The 18,883-nt window shown below is 41.4% G+C and overlaps 1 protein-coding gene across 3 annotated transcripts; it reads left to right on the forward strand.

Moving 5' to 3' along the window:
• The first annotated feature begins 4,401 nt into the window (after positions 1-4,401).
• RIC3 (RIC3 acetylcholine receptor chaperone) lies at positions 4,402-18,018 on the forward strand. Of its 3 annotated transcripts, none has more exons than XM_052693451.1 (7): positions 4,402-4,530; positions 7,952-8,172; positions 9,413-9,491; positions 10,551-10,655; positions 10,894-10,987; positions 14,751-14,896; positions 15,954-18,018. In XM_052693451.1, the coding sequence occupies exons 2-7, from the start codon at positions 7,978-7,980 to the stop codon at positions 16,445-16,447; spliced, it is 1,113 nt and encodes a 370-aa protein (XP_052549411.1). In that variant the 5' UTR covers positions 4,402-4,530; positions 7,952-7,977; the 3' UTR covers positions 16,448-18,018. The 3 variants fall into 3 exon arrangements, with proteins under 3 accessions (XP_052549411.1, XP_052549409.1, XP_052549410.1); XM_052693449.1 differs by lacking the exon at positions 4,402-4,530 and adding an exon at positions 5,291-5,443; XM_052693450.1 differs by lacking the exons at positions 4,402-4,530; positions 10,551-10,655 and adding an exon at positions 5,291-5,443.
• The last annotated feature ends 865 nt before the right edge of the window (positions 18,019-18,883 follow it).

The following is an 18,883-nucleotide window of genomic DNA, read 5'->3' on the forward strand; positions in this document are numbered from 1 at the left end:
ATTTATTCTTTCATTCATTTATTTATTTTACCTTTTCAACTTAATTTTCACTTGGGTTTCTGGAACTTCAGAGATCCAGAAAGCAAAATTTTGAATCTCCCTTGGCTTCTAATACTGACACTGCCTTTTCTGCTTTCTGACTGAACTGATGTGCTCCAGCAACAGGGTTTTATGTTTCTTCTCAGTTGGTGGCATTCATCTGACTCAACACCAACATCTGCAGAATACCTCGCTATTTCTAGACAAGGCACCCTGGGTACCCTATCATCAAGGGGAGAAAATACGGTGTGATCTATCAGGTCTGAAAGCAGATCAACTATGATCAGATGAATTCCACCTTAAGAGTACCCACTTTTAAATAAAAATGTCTCAGATATAAAAATTAATGTCATCGATATCTGAAACTAGCACCATTAATCAACCTCTCCAGTCTTACCCTTACACAGCCCCTAGCTCTTCTGTTGTTTCGTTCACTTTGATTTTCCATTCAACAGCATCAGAAAATGGTATTTTTCAATTTACATACACCCCGAGGTGCAGATGCCCCCACTGAAGACAGAGGAGCCCATCACATACGTGACTGCCTAAGCCACCTAAAGAGACACGCTTAGTGAGGTACGCACCATCACCTAGACTGCATCTTTCTCAAGGTAAGCTTTGCATAGTAGTCAGCACTGCAGGTAATCCTTAAATTAACCGCATCTGAACAACGATGAAATCAATACTCAGGATGCAGAAGTTTTATTTACAAGGAAAGCGAAAGTTTTGCCTGGTAATGGATACGATTATCAGTTAACTGGCTCTTAAGGTGGCAAGCATGTAGTAAAGAGGCCATGTTCTCTAGTTCCTACTGTATGTACTAGAAGCATCCTCTAGCTGAAAGAAAACAGTGATTATCAGAAAGTCAATTGTCATTCTGCCTCTTTAGAAAAATTTCCATTAAAGATAAAGCCAATTTTAATTAGATTAAGTATCCAATTACTGTAATTACATTTTTAAAAAATTCACATCGTGAGGATGACCCTTTTAAAAAGGGTTACAAGAATAATTAGTGTATTCATATTAACCAAAATGTATTGGATAATATTTATACCCAGAAGGCAAAGTACATTACACATATTTCACCTTTGGGGAAAGCTTGCAAATGTTTTGGCATTGGTATGAATATTTATAGGCAAGAGCATGCTTTAGCAAGATTATATGAGAAAGCATTTATATGCTCACAAATTTTTACCCAGGGGTAAAGTATACATAAAATGTAGTGCAGAGATTATGGATATGCAAAGTACAATTTAAGAAGGGAATTCATATCAGTTTGTTTAATTAATTGGAGCAGAGGACTACCTCCCTTCTTTTTATTTTGTGTGTGTGTGTGTGTGTGTGTGACAGGATGGGCCAAAGAATTCAAACTTGAGATTTCTTTCTGCTGATTAATGCTAGCAAGAAGGATGTGGGGAAGTCTTCCCTCTGCAAGGCACCACCTGGACCACAGTTAATCCATCCCCTTTAATGTGCTGCTCCTCACAAGGACTGACAGTTAAGGTGTGAACCATCCCACCTGTCACCTTATGTGATCATAAATGCATCACGGAACTGGCAAACATGAAGCCAGTCTCTAGTCAACACTCCTCATTTAGGGCAAACCCTGCAATTCTCAGCATGGGGAAGGCTTGGAGGTATGTTATTTGCTCATGCAATGAGGACAAGAAACCACATCCTTGCTCCAAACTACTCATGAAGCCCCAGCGCTACCACAGAAGGCACACGGGATGTGGCCCATTTTTACCACTTAAGGATAGCACTGACTTAGCAACTGCAAGAGTCTACCAGCTAGGCTCTCGAGCTGTGCACTAAAATCCCCTGGAGGCTAGCGAGCACAGCATTCTGTGGAAATCTTCCCAGTAATTAGCATGAGTCTCATGTAACCATTGATTTCTTCTTGCTATACAGTGAATCTACATGTGTGGGAATTGCCAGGGCATCACACTTTTCCTCAGAAAAAAAGCTTCTAGACTTTCTGCTGGTGTTTGAATTTATCTCAGAATGCAGCATTTGGGCTTTATTACTAAGAAACTCTGCAATGAGAGACATTCATAGACATCTTCCAAAGCTAAGGGAGAGAACCAGTGCTGACAAGTATTTTGGCAAGGGCTAGACATATGAGGAGGCTCTTAAGTAACTTGTTTGTTGGATTAACTTGTTCCTAACTTGCATTCGTTTCAAGGGTTGTTCATTATTGTAGTAATTTATATGTGGCCAGTCAAGAATGAGCAGACAAAAAGAAGACAGGCTTAAAATGATTAATTCATCTTCTTTCACATTAATTTTCTCTTCACTAAAGTATTAACAGTCGTACTTGAGCTTTCACGCCTTTCCAGTTTTTCAGAATGGTTGAGTATTTTTTATCATTCATAGTTTAGTATTCTTGTGTTAAGCTGCAGATTGTGGCTCCAAGTAGCACCTCTTTGTGCATACTTTAACTTACACTTGTTAAACTGCCTCTAGCTTCTGAAAATGACCCTTCCCTTTGCAACAGCAAAAGTTGCAAATATGTGTGCAAACGCATATGACATGATCATGATATATGACATATATCGTGTTAATGCTGATACACCCAGTATGGATATTAGCAAGAATGTGTGCAATTTCCCTATTGCCCACTGCCATTTCCTGGGTTATGAGTTTTCAAGCAAAATAAAGTAGCACAAATTTTTTTTTAGAAAAAGCAGAAAAGCAATAAGCAAAGAAATATATATTTCTGATACATACTGGATAAATTGTATTTATTTTTTTTTAACATTTCCCCGTGATAAGGAGAAACTCAGGGAGTTGGTAGGGATGGAACAGCCAAGAGATAGGTAGCTGGGGAAATATCAGCGTAAAATAGATGAGAAGAAAATGAATTTCCTTTCTAAAGTTCTTTTGCAGAAGTTCAAAACAAATCACTTGGTGGAGATTGTTATCAATACCGGATGAATACCTATTATACTACTTGAGAAGTATTTTGCTATGAAAGCATTGTTTCTGAATATTGCCAAGACTGCATTTATATATATTTCTTTGGAAATACAAATCAAACAATGTATTTATGAACACTAACATTTGGAAGGATGTCATTCTGTGACTACATCCCTTTTGATGTGATGGCAAATAAAATTCGAAGCAATCCAAATACAGCAAAGTCCACAAGGCTGACTTTTCTGAGGACTGTGCGTGCAATTGTGCATTATATTTAGGTCCAAACATCCTTATGGTATTTCGCCTTACCAGAAAATTACCCAAAGCACCCTCTTGATTTTCTTTGTTAGGATTCTGTTTCTGTAAGATTTATTTATACTTTTTTTTTTTGTGGATGTGTGTGTGATTACATTTGACTTCTAGAGTAACGTGAATCAGAAGGATTTTACCCATGAAATCTACCTGTGCTTTTTATGAAAACTAAGACCCATGACCTTAGCTTTCACTTCAAGAGCTCTGTATTTGGCTATGGAAAAAAAATAGGATTTATGAAGTCTTCCTTCTTGTTTTCTGTTTTTAACATAACTTGATGACTTAATACTTCACAAGGAGTCTCTGTGTACAGTCCCAATATTGAGTTCCTTGCTCTAGCTTTGAGCTGCTGTTGCCTTCTTGAGAGGGCCACGGGCCAACTGCCATGTTGGGCTTAGAAAGCCAGTGATTTCATGTGAAAAGTAAATTTCAGACCATCAGTTTCTCTATTCCTCCTAGGCTTTGAATGGCATGGGTAAAAATACTGGGAAAACAGCCATCAGCATTTGTTTCTTTCTTCCATTGTCTCTTCTAGGAACAAGAGAGAGCAGAAAGTCAATGTATTTCATCTAAACCTCATGACCGAAAGAAGGAAGCCCCCAGCTACCTTTGTTCTGAATCAATTGCCCTGACAACACCTGGCACCTCTAATGGTGAAACCATTCTTTAGCAGCTGCACTTAACACCTGAAAGGCTCAGGTTGTGGTGCTGTTCTCTCCGTGCTTGTTGTCGTTTCTATGCATCCCAGGAATTCAAGTGGAATGAGAAGAGACTCACAAGAGTGCTGTAGTAGCATATGTTCACCTCGTGGTCGTGGAAGTTTGTTTATGCTCAAGGACCAATACACTGGGTAACTTTAGCATCTGATCACGCTGATGACTGCACGATTGCCAAGAAAGATTTTGTCTCAGTGAAGAGATCTCTTGTGGTGATGATGAGAGAATAACAATGCATTTGTATCGCAGATTTAATAATTTGTTGTTATTAGATTCACACATGTATTGGATATCACGTTTCTGATAAGGGTGAGGCTTGTTTCAATGTTCCTACCCGCTGATTGCCACTGTAAGCACCAACAGCTGGTGGCACAGTTAGGAAATAAGCACAGTGAGGCACTGAACTGATAGTACCAACAACTTTTATTTCCAAGAGCAGCAGCGGGGAGTGCCAGAAGTTCTCTTGTGAGGAATGTGAGAGCTGGCGAGTGACTGACTGCAGAGTTGTGGAAGGAGACGGTTCAGCCAGGGTAATCCAATAATAGTGAGTGGGAACTTGTCCGGGGGCTGCTGTGTCCGCAGGGCCAAGGTGTTCAGTAAGAACCATTACTGGAATCATCAGCCCAGTGCCAGTTGTCCAGGCAATGGAAATGTCTTCTGTAGTAATTTAAGACTCTGTGGTATTCTGCTGCTGTAGTGGCCTGCAGTGCCAGTCAGAGCAATTCTTCTCTCAGCTCAAGCCTAATTAAAGGGAACTCTTGCGTAAAGTGAGTTAAATTCAGTAGTCACAGCCCAGACCCACAGAAAATAGTCTAATTCAGCTACAGTAATATAGTGTAATATAAATATAATGGAAATACAAAACCGTATAATTTAATTTAACGTGACTGGCAGGTTTTTTGCTTAAGTTGGTGAACACGAACTAGCGCAAGCAACACTCTGCATTGATGCGTTATTCCCAATGCAGCGGGAAGGCAGCTTCAGGATAGACCCAAACATTTGTAAAGACCACATTTCATCGTAGCACATCGAATTAGTTTTAAACGCGCTCTGGACCGTCCCTCATCAGCCCCGCGTGCTGCAAGGCAGGGGATGATTCCACATGAGGACGGAGCTGGTGGGTCAGAGCCCAAAGCAGCCTTTTCTGCCGGCTTTTTTTTTTTTTTCCTAGCTGGAAGCACCGAAGCTCTGACGAGTGCGGCAGCGCGCAGCCCATCCCCGCGCCTCGCCCCCTCAGCTTCCCGCCCGACGCACGCGCGCGCCACTCGCGCCTGCGCAGCGCCCGGCGGCTGCCTAACGGTCCGCCATGGCGCCCTCGACGTGCCGCAGGGTGGCCGCGGTGTCCTGCTTGGTGCTCTGCGTCTCGCTGCTCCTGCCGCGGACCTTCTTGTCTCGGGGAGGCGGCGGCAGGCAGGAGCCCGGGGCCGCGCCGCTCGCAGCGCCCGCTCCTCCAGAGGGTAAGAGGCCGCCGCCTGCCGCGCTGAGGCGTAGCCGGGCCGCTCCGGGTCCTGCCGCCGCCGGCACGCGGCTCTGCGCTCCCCGCGGCACTGCGCGTCGGGAGGTGAGCCGCCGCCCGCTGTGGAGGCGTGGCGCGGTCATCCTTCCCTGCGCCCTCTGGGCCGCGTCCGTCAGGGCTGATGATGCTGCTGAATAGGTCTGCGTTGAGAGCCGTGTGAGTGCTGTGCTGTGGCTGTCCTTCAGTGGTTGCTGTGTGTTCTTGTTCTGAAGGAGTTGAGTATAGGCTCAGACACGCTGCAGATCCACAGGTCTGTAGTTTCATTGGATAATCTCGAACGTGAGAAACCTAAATCATAGCTAGTTTTTTTTTGGTAGCACGTCAAATACATCGCTCTTAGGTGCTGGCACCCACAAGTGCCCACCGTGCAGCACGTCAGCTTGGTGAGGAGTGTGCTGAGTCAAAAACCAATAACCAACTGAAAGCAAATGCCCCAAGTTATTTTTCAGTGGCATTTGCTGATTAATGATGTTGTCACCGGTTCTGGCATGGCCTGCTTTAATCACTGCTGTTGTATGGTGTCTGATCAGCCATTGCTAAATGCTTGAATTAGATATAGCATAAGTGCTCTCTCCATCATCAAAAGAGAGCTCAAATAGCTTCCTGTATGGTGTCAGAGGTATCCATACCTCCCAGGTTACTGTGTCCCTGGATCAGAAGAGCATTCAGCTCATCCCGTGATTGGCTCCAGCCCCTGACTTCGGCTGAGGGTGTAATACCTCATCTCATTTGGCCAGCTTCAGACTAGAATTTATTGTCTGTATTTTCAATTTGATAGCAGGAATGTCATTACACCTCTGCAGACCAAACTTTGTTTCACCTGCAGTTGGTTTTGAGTGGTAGAATAAATCTTGATTGAGCAGTTCATATCTCTTGTCATTAACTGTTTCCTTGAGCGACCTGCTAACTGTGGCTACCTGCCAAAAACTTCAGCTTCAGAGACTTGAATAGTGTAATTCTTGAAGTTAATAAAATACTTAGTGCAGTCTTGGGGGGAAAATGCTTCCAAATAAGGAATTCTTAAAGTTACTGCCACTTGTTGGAAATGCATGTTATCACAGGGCTTTTCATTAAAACAGCTTGGAAGTAGTCTATTCATAGAGAATGTTAGGCATGGTACTCTATAAACTGATATTCCAAGAAGAAAAAACTGTTCTTTTCCCCTATAATAGTTTAACACATATTGTAATAACTTACTGTGGATGTGCTGTGTTGTGCTGGAGTACCAGGAGAACACAAGATTGGTCAGGCAACTTATTTGCCCAGTTGGAATTTTGTGTAGTGCATACCAGATTTCTTTTGGGTGGTCTGAGTATTATCAGCTGATTGGTTGTTGTGCTGGGTTTACTTTAGCTGTGTTTAAGCTTTTCTACGTTCAGCTGAGCCTTAATATTGCTGAAAGATGAACAACTAAGAAGTTCTGACATTATACTGCTATTAAGCAGTCGCATCACCTACGCTGTGTTAGGGCATTAGGATCCTGTCATAGCACGGGTTAGGTTGTGTAATTGACAGTGGCATCCAGATGTCTGCATGTTCTCATTTATATACCACATATTTGGCAGCTCTTTTCACACGTGGCAACTTGCATGTGCCGTTATTTCCTGTACGGTTTGTATGGGTTCTTCACAATAGAGGACATTTCAAAAAGGAGATCATTATAAAAGTTCAAAATCCACAAGAAGGACCTAATGCTAGAAGCCATTAAATGTCCTTGAGAATTATTTTGATAATCAAATGCCCAGTGTGTATGCTTTTGGCCTCAAATTAATCCATTTAAGTACAGGTTCACCTTTGCCAATTATTTTCTCCGTTCTCTTTTTTTTTTTTTTCCATGAATAAAGAATACTTGCATGAATGTAAAACATTTTACAAGGGCTACATTTCTGCTGTAGCAATGAGAATTTCTTGTGAGTAAGGTGCTTTGGTTTCCGTGGTATACTTTGAATAATTCACTGCAATTCAAATGCGCTGTAACAGCTTCCTCGTAGTGAAGGCTTAGTTAGTCTGAGAGCATTCTGGTCAGTGGGGCACGCCTGTGTGGTTTCATTGAGGCCTAAGCAGTCAAAAAATCTGTGTCATCACCTAGAATAAAAATGTTTTAATAGTGGGACTTATCAAATTATTGATATCACTTCCTAATATGTTTATTGCAATTTTCTGTGCTTTGGGAATTTAGCTATGGCAGTGTTTCCTAGCAAGAACAAATGCTAACACAATGTTGTTGTCTTACTTCCAGAAGAATAACTGCAGATGGGTTCTTGCATGAGTGAAGCTACTTAAACTGAATACTGAGTCTGCAGATATTAATTATGGTCTTGCAGGCTATGTTTTCATAACTGGTGTTGCATTTATAAGAGACCAGCTGTACCTGTTTGAGTTTTGGACTGCATGTAAAAAGGTGAAAAGTAACAGAAGAAAAAGAAACGGTTGCTGTGTTTTATTGCAGGGAAACTCGGTCGCTTTCCACCAAGGATGCATTACCAGGCAACTCCCGACAGCCGCGCTGCCCCTCCTTTCCCAAGGTCTCACCTTGCTGAAGCAGTCGCCAAGGCCAAGGCTGGAGGAGGTGGTGGAAGTGCTGGTGGAGCTGGGAGAGGTCTTGTGGGGCAGATCATCCCTATATATGGATTTGGCATCTTCTTGTACATCTTGTATATCTTATTTAAGGTAAGAAAACTGAAAATGGTTGAAAAGTCAAGAGTGTAACAACTAAAAATGGTCAAAACAGAAATGTTAGTCCTAGTTCTGTACCAGGTCTCATCTTGGCCTTGCTCAAAAACATATTTACCTTTGACTGGTACTTGGAAGATGGATGTATACTATATAGTTTTTGCCATTGCAAAGACTGTTACTGAGTGCAGCAAAGTGTTGCTATGATCCTGTGTTGGCCTCTGACGTGAGAAAATTGTCAAGTTTTTGGTTTTTTTTCTGCTGGAAAATATGTATGTCTGGTCACAGGTTAATTTTGAGTGTACACAGAGTGTTTTTTTTATAAAATACTGTATATTATACACACTGTATATATCATGGATTGCAATATGCATTTAAAGAGGGAGAGATGGGGTACCGTTGTTGAATTCCTTCTCGAACAAAAGCACCCTGTTGGTGAAGAATGGGAGTTGTAAGGTTGCAGTGACCATGATGGATCTACCCCAGCTGAGGTGCTGGCTGAAAGTACAGCCCTAATCCCAACCAAATGTTTTGCACCTGATTTGAACTTTAAGCTTTCTGTGACACAGATGTGCCATGCGTGTGGGTGATGACAGCCAGCTGCTTGGAAGGAAGAAGGGGACAAAGGCTTGCAGATCATGTATTTTTTTCCTTTGAGCAGGAGTTTAAGGCAGGCAGATGTTCATAGAATTGAAGCCCACTGCAGAGAGGAGGCAAGTCCCAGGGTAAGGGCGAGGTGACTTGGGTGAGCTGATCAAACAGGAAGAAGAGGAAAGAAATAGGGAGCTTGCAGCTGCAGAGCCAGGTGGTATTGTTGCTGCATGTACAAAGTTGGTAAGGAATCAGTGGCAGAACACACGAGGGACTCAAGTGGGGTCACTTATAACTCCTTCAGAACGTTTCACTTTCCACATTCCAAAACAATAATTTCTTCCCTCGGATAAGCAGAATAGCTATAGAATCAGGCCCTTTCCTGCAACAGATAAATATTCTAAAATTATGTTTTGCTTTCTTTATGCTTCAAAATAAAATTTGTTCCAAATGTCTCGTAGGAATTTTCAGCTCAGAAGATCTCCTAGGCATCTTTCATGGTTGTCTGTTTTTGCTGCTGGGGATGTTTTTCTGTGATTATTTCCTAGCATAATTTTAGCTTTCTGTCCTTTACTTGGTTGCCTTTGGGCCTCGTATATTGCTATTGCTGTAACTCACTGAGGGGTTGGCTTTTTTCACTTATCAGCTGGCTTCCAAGGGAAAAACTACCCCTGGAGAACGGAAATGCCTTCCTGCTGCACCTGGAAACATGAAGAGGAAAATCAGTAAGTGCTTTTCATTTCTAAGTTGTATGTGAGAAGCCATTGACTCTGTATAGTCACAGCCTCACTGAGTTCTTCAGGTTCTGCACATGCTGTGAAACTGTTCCACTGCGTGAGGAGCAAGCCAGAAGAGTCTGTGTTAAAGTGAATTACTGCCCCATTGCTTTCTAATCTCATCTGGCTGATGAGAATATATAATAGTGCCTTGAAGCTATTTGCTGCAAAGCTAACATGACCAATAATTAGCAAATAGATAAGAGGATGTCATCTATAATATTCCAGTAATAACATATACTATGTTCTTACAAGCTATCTTCATATTTTCTTTTTTGAATGTATGAATTCTTAGCCATTAGCAGCCTCTTCCCTACTGTTTTCCATGCCCTGTTTGTACTGCTTAACTTACTAGCGACTTCAATATAAAGAAGGCAGGCAGGATTCTGAAATATTTCTATGATTGTAGCTAAACATCAGTGAGTTAACAGATTCAACTATTTGTAGACATGTATTAGCTATTAGTTACCCATCAGTATTTAAAAGTGTTGTGTTTAGCTGGTTAAATTGTAAACAGGAAAGAAAAGTGAGAGCTTATAGGAAATGCTAACAGTAAGAACAGTGAGCTAATGCTCTTCATAGCTGTCATTAACTTATACAAAACCTGGCATTGCTTAACACACTCGGTGTGCAGACTGTTTTCTGTGCCCTTGCACTGCATCGTGCTTGGAGATTCAGTGCAAATTATTAACAGTGGTAACTGAATATTTTTCTCTTAATGCACGAGCGTCCAACCTTCTGGTTTGCCTGGGCTGAGTAAGAAAATTGTCCTGGAGAAGTTGCTCTGAAAGTAATGCCTCCTATTTATTCCCATGGAAGATGCAAGAGTTACAAAGAGCGCAGTAACACTGGCTGAGAGAACAAATTCTCAGCTATGAAACTCTTAACTCTTTCAACTAAATTAGAGACAGTACGGTGTGCCCAGACCTGTGCACGTGTGTCTGTTACTGTACTGTGGACGTTTTTTTTCTGTGGTTGTACCTTCTAAAGCAGTGCTTTGTTCTCCAGACATCATGTGGTTAGCTGATGTGCATCCTGGGGAGCCTGATGGATGGATAGCTTCCCTGCCTGCCTTCCCACACCCGTGCAGGGTCACGTGCCACCAATCCCATGGTAGTTGTTCTGTTTGCCTCACTCACTCTGCTTATTGGGAGGAGCCATGGAAAGAAGGTGCTTTCTGTGTGTCCCGTTACCATTGGCAGTGCTTGTCACCGTTACACCAGGAAAAATCTATTGAACTCTTTCAGCTGTGTGTTTTGGTTTCCTTACAGTCAATTTGCTACCTGTGATAAAGAGACAAAGGTTTTAAAAGCTTCCACTGACAGATCTTGGGATTTTGTTCCTTTTACAGCTGACTATGAGCTCACCCAACTTCAGGAAAAGCTGAGAGAGACTGAAGAAGCTATGGAAAAGTTAATCAACAGAGTAGGCCCTAACTGTGACAGGTATGCTTCAAACTACAGCATTTTAAGGAACAGTTATTTTCTGACTAGGAATTGAATTTTCTTACATTGGCTATGCAAAAGTAGCATTATAAATTCCACTTCAAAGTGTAGAAATCTAATTTTAAGCATGGTGCTTTTTGTCCTGCAGTCTTTTCTTCTCAAGGCCAATATTTATATAATAACTAATTCTTTCCAACTTCACATTCCTTAAACAGAATAACAACCAATCCTTACCCTCCCCATTTTGAACAGTGCATTATTTGGAGGATAACTTCTTATTTGGAGGAGTGTAGACAGCTATGTCTAAACTGAAAATGTCTGTATTTAAAGTATATAAAACAACCTGTTTTATGTCACTGAATAATTTTCTGAGTGATTCCCAAGAGAAACATATGTTTTATGGTGTTTTCTAGTGCTATGGCTTTTTTTTTTAATATAAATGCTTTGATAATCTGTGTACATGTGTTAGAATTTCCATAAATTACATGTTTAAAGGCAGAATTGATAATAACATGTATGATAATTTGGTTCCACTCCATAACCAGTAAACGCATGCATTTGCTTAGAAATACAAGAGAAAAGAGTGGTAAGATCAGGGTTCAAACATATATTATGTTTATTAATGTTTGCTTTAAACTTGAGAGCAATAGTCTGCCTTGGAAGGAAATGTTGCTAACAAGTTTATACTTTTTGTAAGAAGTGTAACAAGGCATCAGCTTGGTAATGCATAACTGCAGTGTCTGGAAAATGAAACACCACAAGTACAAGGCAGTCTGCAAGCAAAAAAGATAGCTTGTAACACCTAACTTCTCCTGGATTGGTCGGTGATTCGATTTTAAACCACTCTTTAGAAACAATTCTGTGCTGTACTTGCCTGTTGAGTTCATTTCGCTGCAAATCCTGTCTTCTCTGAGTAACCAGGGCCTCAGCAGCAGTGTCCTCAGCAAGGCAAGATGCTAAATATAACTGAGTTAGGCTGAGTTTTAGTGGGAATCCCTAAGCTACCTTTTGTCTGCTGGTGAAACAGGGCACTGTTTTGACTATTTGACTCACCTGCTTGGAGAACTTAGCAGTGTTTTATACTTACCTTTAGGCTGCCAGAATTAGGCTTGTATGCCTCTCAAGTACTCAGGATAAAATATTTTTTACTGATAAAATGAGTTTAGGGTCCAATGCAGTATTTGTTCCATTCAGTGCAATTGGCTGAGAGCCTTTATTTAGGCTCATAAGGTAATGCTTCCCTTTGTTCACCCAAACTATTTACATACATGGATCTAAGGACCTCGGGGGAAATCAGAAATGGAATCTCATAGTGAATTTTGAATGTAGCCTCTCTTTAAAAGAGAGGAGGGCACCTCTAGATGGAGCAAACAGCTGTTTGTTTTCTTTTTTCCAAATACACCCAAGCTTTGAAGCTGTTGAGGAAAAGAGATGGTACTCGGTGAGATACATTTTGGGGGCTATAGTGCATTTTAAGTAGTGATTATTTCTTTGTACCCTGGTAAATCTCCTGTCTACAGGCAGCCAGACATCTCATACATTGCAAGCATCCTACAGCTAAGTCTTCCTGGAGACCTTAAATTAAGTAGAAATAATGCATGGACTTTGATTTCTCCCTGTTAAAGGAAAACCTGTGTTTTAAATTAGATATCTAGAGTGGGAAAGGATCTCTGAAATGCTTGTGGAGACCTTGTGCTGCAGTAAGAAGTACTGCTTTCTGTTGGGAATATTCAGCATATTAAGAATTGTGATATGAAATGCCACTGCTTTTTAGCTGCAGTGATCGATCCTGTTATTTGTGCTGGCATATCTCTGCACTGTGCTAAACAGACAGATCTGTCTGTCTTTATCCAGGTGATACAGATTCAAATTACATACACTTCTGTCTAGAAAAGGAGGATCAGTTTGGCAGTTCTATTACAGCTTCTGTCAAAGGCAGCTAGCTGATGAAACCATTTATTTTCACGTGCCAGTTAATTCGCTTTTGGAATTGTACATCTGCATAACCAGGCTTTTGAGAAGATGCTGCCTCACACCTTCTCTTGTTCTGTGCAGCAAACTGCCACGCAGCTTGATGGGACTCAGCGTAGCCTCCGTGTAAGGTTGGGGCTGTATCAGCTCCACAAATTGAGGGCAGAGTGCCTCTTAGGGGAAGCACAGAGAAAGTGGTAAGGACAAGATTTCTGACACTTCAATCTTTGTGTCAGCAAGACAGTTCCTATCTGGATAGCTGCTGGTGATACCAGTGGCTCCTGAGCTCCATTCTGTAGCATGCAGTGGTGTGTGTAACCGTGCACAAAACAAACTAGCAATGTGATGCTGATCTCTGTTGTTACACCAGTATGGCACTGCTGCCTTAGTGAAGTAGCCATCATGTCATCACCATTCCTCTGTGTGTAGCACGAGGCATCCATTAAGGTGCTGATCTATTCACAAAGGTTAATAGGAAGAAAAACTGAAGAGTGGATGCTGCAAGCTTTTGAGAATTTTGGCACTTACTAAGAGGTTGATGTAGATATTTAGCATCTAAATCCAGAATCATTAATCAGTGCTCTCTCCATCTCACCCGAGTCACTGAGCAGCTGTTGGAGGTGATCTGTCTGATGGTGTGGAGATCATCAGAGGTCATCTGTCTGACCTCAGATATGCCTGCTGTTCAGCATTCTGTATGTGATGAGAGCCACACTCTCTGAACAACTAGAGGTTGTAGGTCCTGGTTAAAACACAGCAGGATTCAAAAGTGAGCCAGAGTAATGCCTCTGTCCCCTGAGGGCCTGGATTGGTCCTTACATAGAGATCAAACATCCTCTCAAGAACAACATGAAACACAAGATGAAACAAAACCAGTCAGAATCATTTTCACCTGAAGTACAGCCAGTGATCTGCCTTGCTATAACCCACTGAGTGACTTGCTAGAGCTCAGGTCACCACTTTCCAAAGACTAGTTTTTGCAATAAGATTTTCATGAGCTTATTTTTTTTTTTTAATAGAGAAAATAGCATGTAACAACTACATAATCTTATCTGTTGGAATCGCTTTGTTGTAACAGTAATTGCTTCACCTGAGGAGTAGTAATCATTTTAGAATAATGCTGTTATCGCTAGTGGTAATCACAAGAATCAGCCACGTAGAACCAGGGAGAATTACAGTATGCTTTTAATCTGATAATCTATCTTCTCCCTCTCTGATTCTAAAGGGCAAGTTAAAGTTAAATGTAACAACTTCTTAGCAGTTTCAAGCCTTCCTGCTCCTCCACTTGTGCTCAACCAGCATCATTGTTGGATTTGCTCAATATCGGTCCAACTGGCTTACTTCTTATTGAGGCTTTGCAAATCTAGTATCTTTAAGGGTGATAGGACAGCATTGGACTATTGAGACTAGTGCCTGTGTGAGACATTTTGATCAGGCCCACATTTTATTTAAATATAGCTTAGATTCTGAATTGCATTTTCTTACAGTGCTTCAAACAGGGTACAGTTCTGTAATTCTCACTTAACACTGTTACAAAAAATGTTTTGGTTGTGTCTTCTGTACCATGGGATGCTGTCTAAGTCTGCCTGCGTTGACTTGTTTAAGTTTGCAGGCTTTCTAGATAAATGGATAAAGCTTTTTACTGAGTTGAAGCACAGACTACAAGAACGGTGATCACACTGCATCTGGGTTTCCCCTGGCTGTCCTACTCACAGTGACAGTTGTGCCCAAACTCTGTAAGCAATTTGCAATAATCGTGGACTGAATTCTGTTGTCTGATGTTTTCTACCAGAGCACAAAATGTTACAACAGACCAGGAAAAAAGGTTACTTCAGCAACTCCGAGAAATTACTAGAGTTATGAAGGAAGGCAAATTCATAGATGGCATCTCTCCTGAGAAGGAAGCTGAAGAAGCGCCTTACATGGAGGACTGGGAAGGTAAGCAAGAGCCCTTTCTTTCTGTTTCCCCGATGAGGAAAGTTGAGCAAGGCTTACTTGTAGTCTGAATTCCTTTCAAAATCTAACTTCAGCTTTCTTTTTCAGAAAGCAATGTTAAAAGCTTTGCAAGAGGTGCTTTGTTTTCCCAACCGTAACAGGAAAAAAAAATATTCTAGTGCAGCCAGCATTTCCTTTAGCATAAAGTCTACGCTGTCTGCTGCCAGAAGTGGCAAATGAATATTCACATACACTGCCAGGTCTTGGCTGCTGTAGGTTCATCTTTCCCTTTCTTTGCTGGGCTGGATTTCATAGAAAATTGTAGAGCCCTTAGAAATCAGAATCAATGTGGAAAACTTAAGTTTTTACTTTTGATTTGTTTGCTCCAGTTCTGTAAAAGACAACTCCAGGAAGTCTGTTAAAGATCCTTAATTATAATGTCCTTTCTATTCCTTATTGTTTACTTCTTTCAGAAATGTATTTTCAAGACATCCCAGTTGAGCTGTTTGCTTTCAGAATTCTAAATGCATCTTTATGCAGATCTAATTCCTAGCTCCTTAGGAAGCAATGTTTCCTAATATAAAGCATAAACAACTGCCTCAAGCTCTGTCTTCTGAAGTCAGGCTCATGATGCGTGTTTGGCACAGAGCCATTGACTCATATCTGTTTTCTAGCTTTATAAATAATGCTTTTTGTCAACAAAAGTCTGTAAAGCACAAATCATGCTATGGACAGGAACAAAAATGGGTATATTTAAAGACACCCAGTTTTCACATATTAGCTCCCAAAGCTTTCAGCAAAGCTTAAATACTGGCTCTTGGAAGTCTGGGTTGAAATCCTGGCTCCCTAAAAATCAGAGGAGTTTTGTCATCATCTTCCAAGAAGTGGTGGTTTGCACGTGGTTCTTGCTGTGACATTCAGTGCTGTCGTAAACACATAGCCTTAAGTAGATGCCAGTTATGCTGTCAGTGCCAAGAACGGTTGTTGTAACATCCATCACTGACATTAGTGCTACTTTTATGTGCTGTTAACACAAGCTGCTTGTCACTTCATTCCTAAGGTTACCCAGAAGAGACGTATCCCATCTATGATAACTCAGATCGCTTTAAGCGCAAACGAGACACAATCCTCGTAGATTATCCCGATCTGAGCCAGCCCTCTGCAGAAGAACTGGCAGAAAGAATGGAGGGCATGGAAGACGAGGAGTACCTGTGCAATGAAGCTCTGTTATCTGATCTCGCCATGGGAAGGGACAGTTATGATTCCGGGCAGAAAAAAGATGAGGTAGCTGGCATCAGTGAAGGGGAGAAGGACCTTCAACGCAGCCAAAACACTGAGGAGTGCTGTTACTGTTATGAGGAGGAGGATGATCCTGCTGTAATAGCAGAATATGCTGTGTTTCACTCTGGGAGCAGCAGCGAAGCGGAAGAGGCAACCCCAGAGGACCTGTTCATGGAGTTTGAAAATGAAAACACAGCAGTGAAAAAGCAAAAAGCCGGAGATTCAGATGAAACAGGCACACTGAGAAAGCGCTACACAAAAGGACTTGAGTAATAGTGACAATATGTGGATGCCATCTAAGTGGTGACAGTAAAGGTCAGAAACGTCAATCTGTGTGGTTTTTGTCCCTAAAGAACAGTGCTTTATTCTCCTTGTACTAACTTATTCCCACAGTAACAGTCACCTGGTCTACCTGAACTGGAAGCCAATGCCTTCTTTCACGCAGTTCTCAGCTCATTGCTGCTTTGCAGAGAGCACTTTGTCATTGCTTTTAGGGACTTTGAAGCAGGTCATTCCATTCACGTATTTGTGTTTTTATTTCTGAACAAGCAGTTCTTTGTTTACTCTTGAACAAGAAAAAAAAAATCTTTTCTCAAAAAAAAAAACAAAAAAAACAAAACAGTGTGTTTTCAGTTATGAATATTAATCAAACTTAGATACATTGAAGAGATTCTTAGGAAGCAGGAGGAGAATCCCAGCTCACCAGGACATATCTTGAGTTTGGGGAAAGAATAGCAACAACAAAAAAGGCATCTTTCACTACACGCTCGTGTCTGGTTTGTTGTGCAGTGGATATCTGCCATTGAGGCATCTCTTTTGCTTTTGTTTTCGTTGATTGGTTTTCCAGGTTACAATTGCAGTCTGATGTTTACAGTGCGTATGTTATCCATACAGAATCCCTACTGTAGCAATTAAAGAATAAATAACAGGAGTAAGTTAATGATGGTGGAAGAGAGAAAAGGATAGCGAAAACATATTTGATACTCTTTGTTACTGGAAGTGTTTATCTTCTAAAATAATTTTGTAGACTTGATTGTATTTATTTATTTATTTATTTATTTATTTATTTCTCTGGACCTTCAACACTCATTCTCTCTTTGCCATGGCAGTAGTTTGACCTTTGTCTCTGAGCAGGACTTGTGTTCTCTTTGCTGGGAATCCTGGCTGCACAACTACAGCATGCAGGACTTGATACACTCTGTTTCTGTCTAAGCCAGACTCTCTGCAGGTGAGAATAGCAGATCACATTAGTTCTGCTTTAGTCACTGTCCTGGAGCTGGAGCATATCAGCTGGTATTGGTTACTCACAGGGAAGGCCATTTTCACTGTTCTTTCTGGTTCTTCTCTAGACATAGTCAAGCTATACTGATACAGCTGGATGACTTGCTAATCACAGCCTTTATTTGTTGACTTTCCAGTGTTAAGAGACGCATGAAGGCTGCGAAGGATGTAGCAATAACCCAACCTGTTGCCATGAGAAATAAGAATGCTTAGGTTTGCTGCATCTTTTAGAGATACATTTTACCTGTCTGTATAAATAATGTGCTTCTGTTGTACTTGAGATTCCAGCTGCTTAAAATGGTATGTGAAATTTTAGAAGTTTGGTTTCATTTAAATTCATGCAAATCTGTGTGTTTAATTGTGTGCAGTGTATGGAAAAGTGGCACTATGCATGAAGTACAAGGTAGAGTTTTTAGCTATGTACGCTGAGAAGTTAAAATGTAGCAAGTTGTTATGCATAAGGAACTCCAGGCTCCAGAGTGTGTTAGTTGTAAATATACTGCAGGCTGCAGTGAAACACTCTTGCTGCTGCCAGCTCTACTCATTACAATCTTCAGAAGTCACTGGTTGTGTGTGTTGCACTGGATGGTTCATACATCTGTGGGACAGATGTTCCCGGTGACCTTTTGGTGGTCTGTACTGAATAGGCTGACCTGGCCTTAGAGACAGCACTGAGAATGAAGGCACAAAAATGTAGATTGTATCTTGTCATTTGTGAGCACTATATTAGCAATGCCCCAAATACTGCAGTGGTAAACCCAGTAGCCAGGCTGGTAACATGGCAACCTCTTGAAAAACAGAAAGGGAGATACACCCCTAATACCATAAATTTACTAACAGCATATTTTGATATGATGAAGGAGAATAAGTGATTGATAGTAAACTAAGAACTAGATCCACATGGCTAAGGGATAGCCAGCATTTTAAGTGGCATTGGCCTAGCAGTTCTGTTTTCTAAGCACAGCGGAGGAAGCATGAGGTTCCTGCTGTCAGGCAAGACCTAGCAAAGTTGAGAGTTGTTTCAACTGGAAAGCAGAAATGCCAAACAGAAGACTTACCCCTAAAAAATTGGTTTTTGGACTCAGAGGTTGCTATGTCAGCTTGTAAATCTCAGTAAGGAATTTGTCAAGCACTGAAGGGCTGTCTCAGCCTTTTCTCAATGGAAACTGGGGGCAGAGGCAGCTCACCACAGTAGTGGGGGGCACTTGTAAATCCTAGCACTGTGATCTGAAGCAAGGTCCTCAGCTGTCCCCCAGAGGTGGCCTACCAAGAGGCCATAGGCGTCTCAGCATGTCCTTTGATGGCAGTTAAATTCTTGTGTCAGCAGGAGAAATACCAAGAAATTGATGAGTGTGACAATACTGTGCTACCAGTTTAAGAGCAAAAATTTAATCCCTAAATCAAGACTGTATTTTGACCTTGGTCTCT

Source organism: Tympanuchus pallidicinctus, unplaced genomic scaffold (assembly GCF_026119805.1).
Source record: "Tympanuchus pallidicinctus isolate F22 unplaced genomic scaffold, pur_lepc_1.0 scaffold3, whole genome shotgun sequence".
NCBI classification, from domain to species: Eukaryota; Metazoa; Chordata; class Aves; order Galliformes; family Phasianidae; genus Tympanuchus; species Tympanuchus pallidicinctus.

Bases quoted from the DNA above. Each gene is read 5' to 3' on its own strand.
- RIC3 (XM_052693449.1), top strand. From the start codon at position 5,293: ATGGCGCCCTCGACGTGCCGCAGGGTGGCCGCGGTGTCCTGCTTGGTG. The intron at 5,444-7,951 runs GTAAGAGGCCGC...GTTTTATTGCAG, and splicing joins AGCGCCCGCTCCTCCAGAGG to GGAAACTCGGTCGCTTTCCA. The intron at 10,988-14,750 runs GTATGCTTCAAA...GTTTTCTACCAG, and splicing joins GTAGGCCCTAACTGTGACAG to AGCACAAAATGTTACAACAG.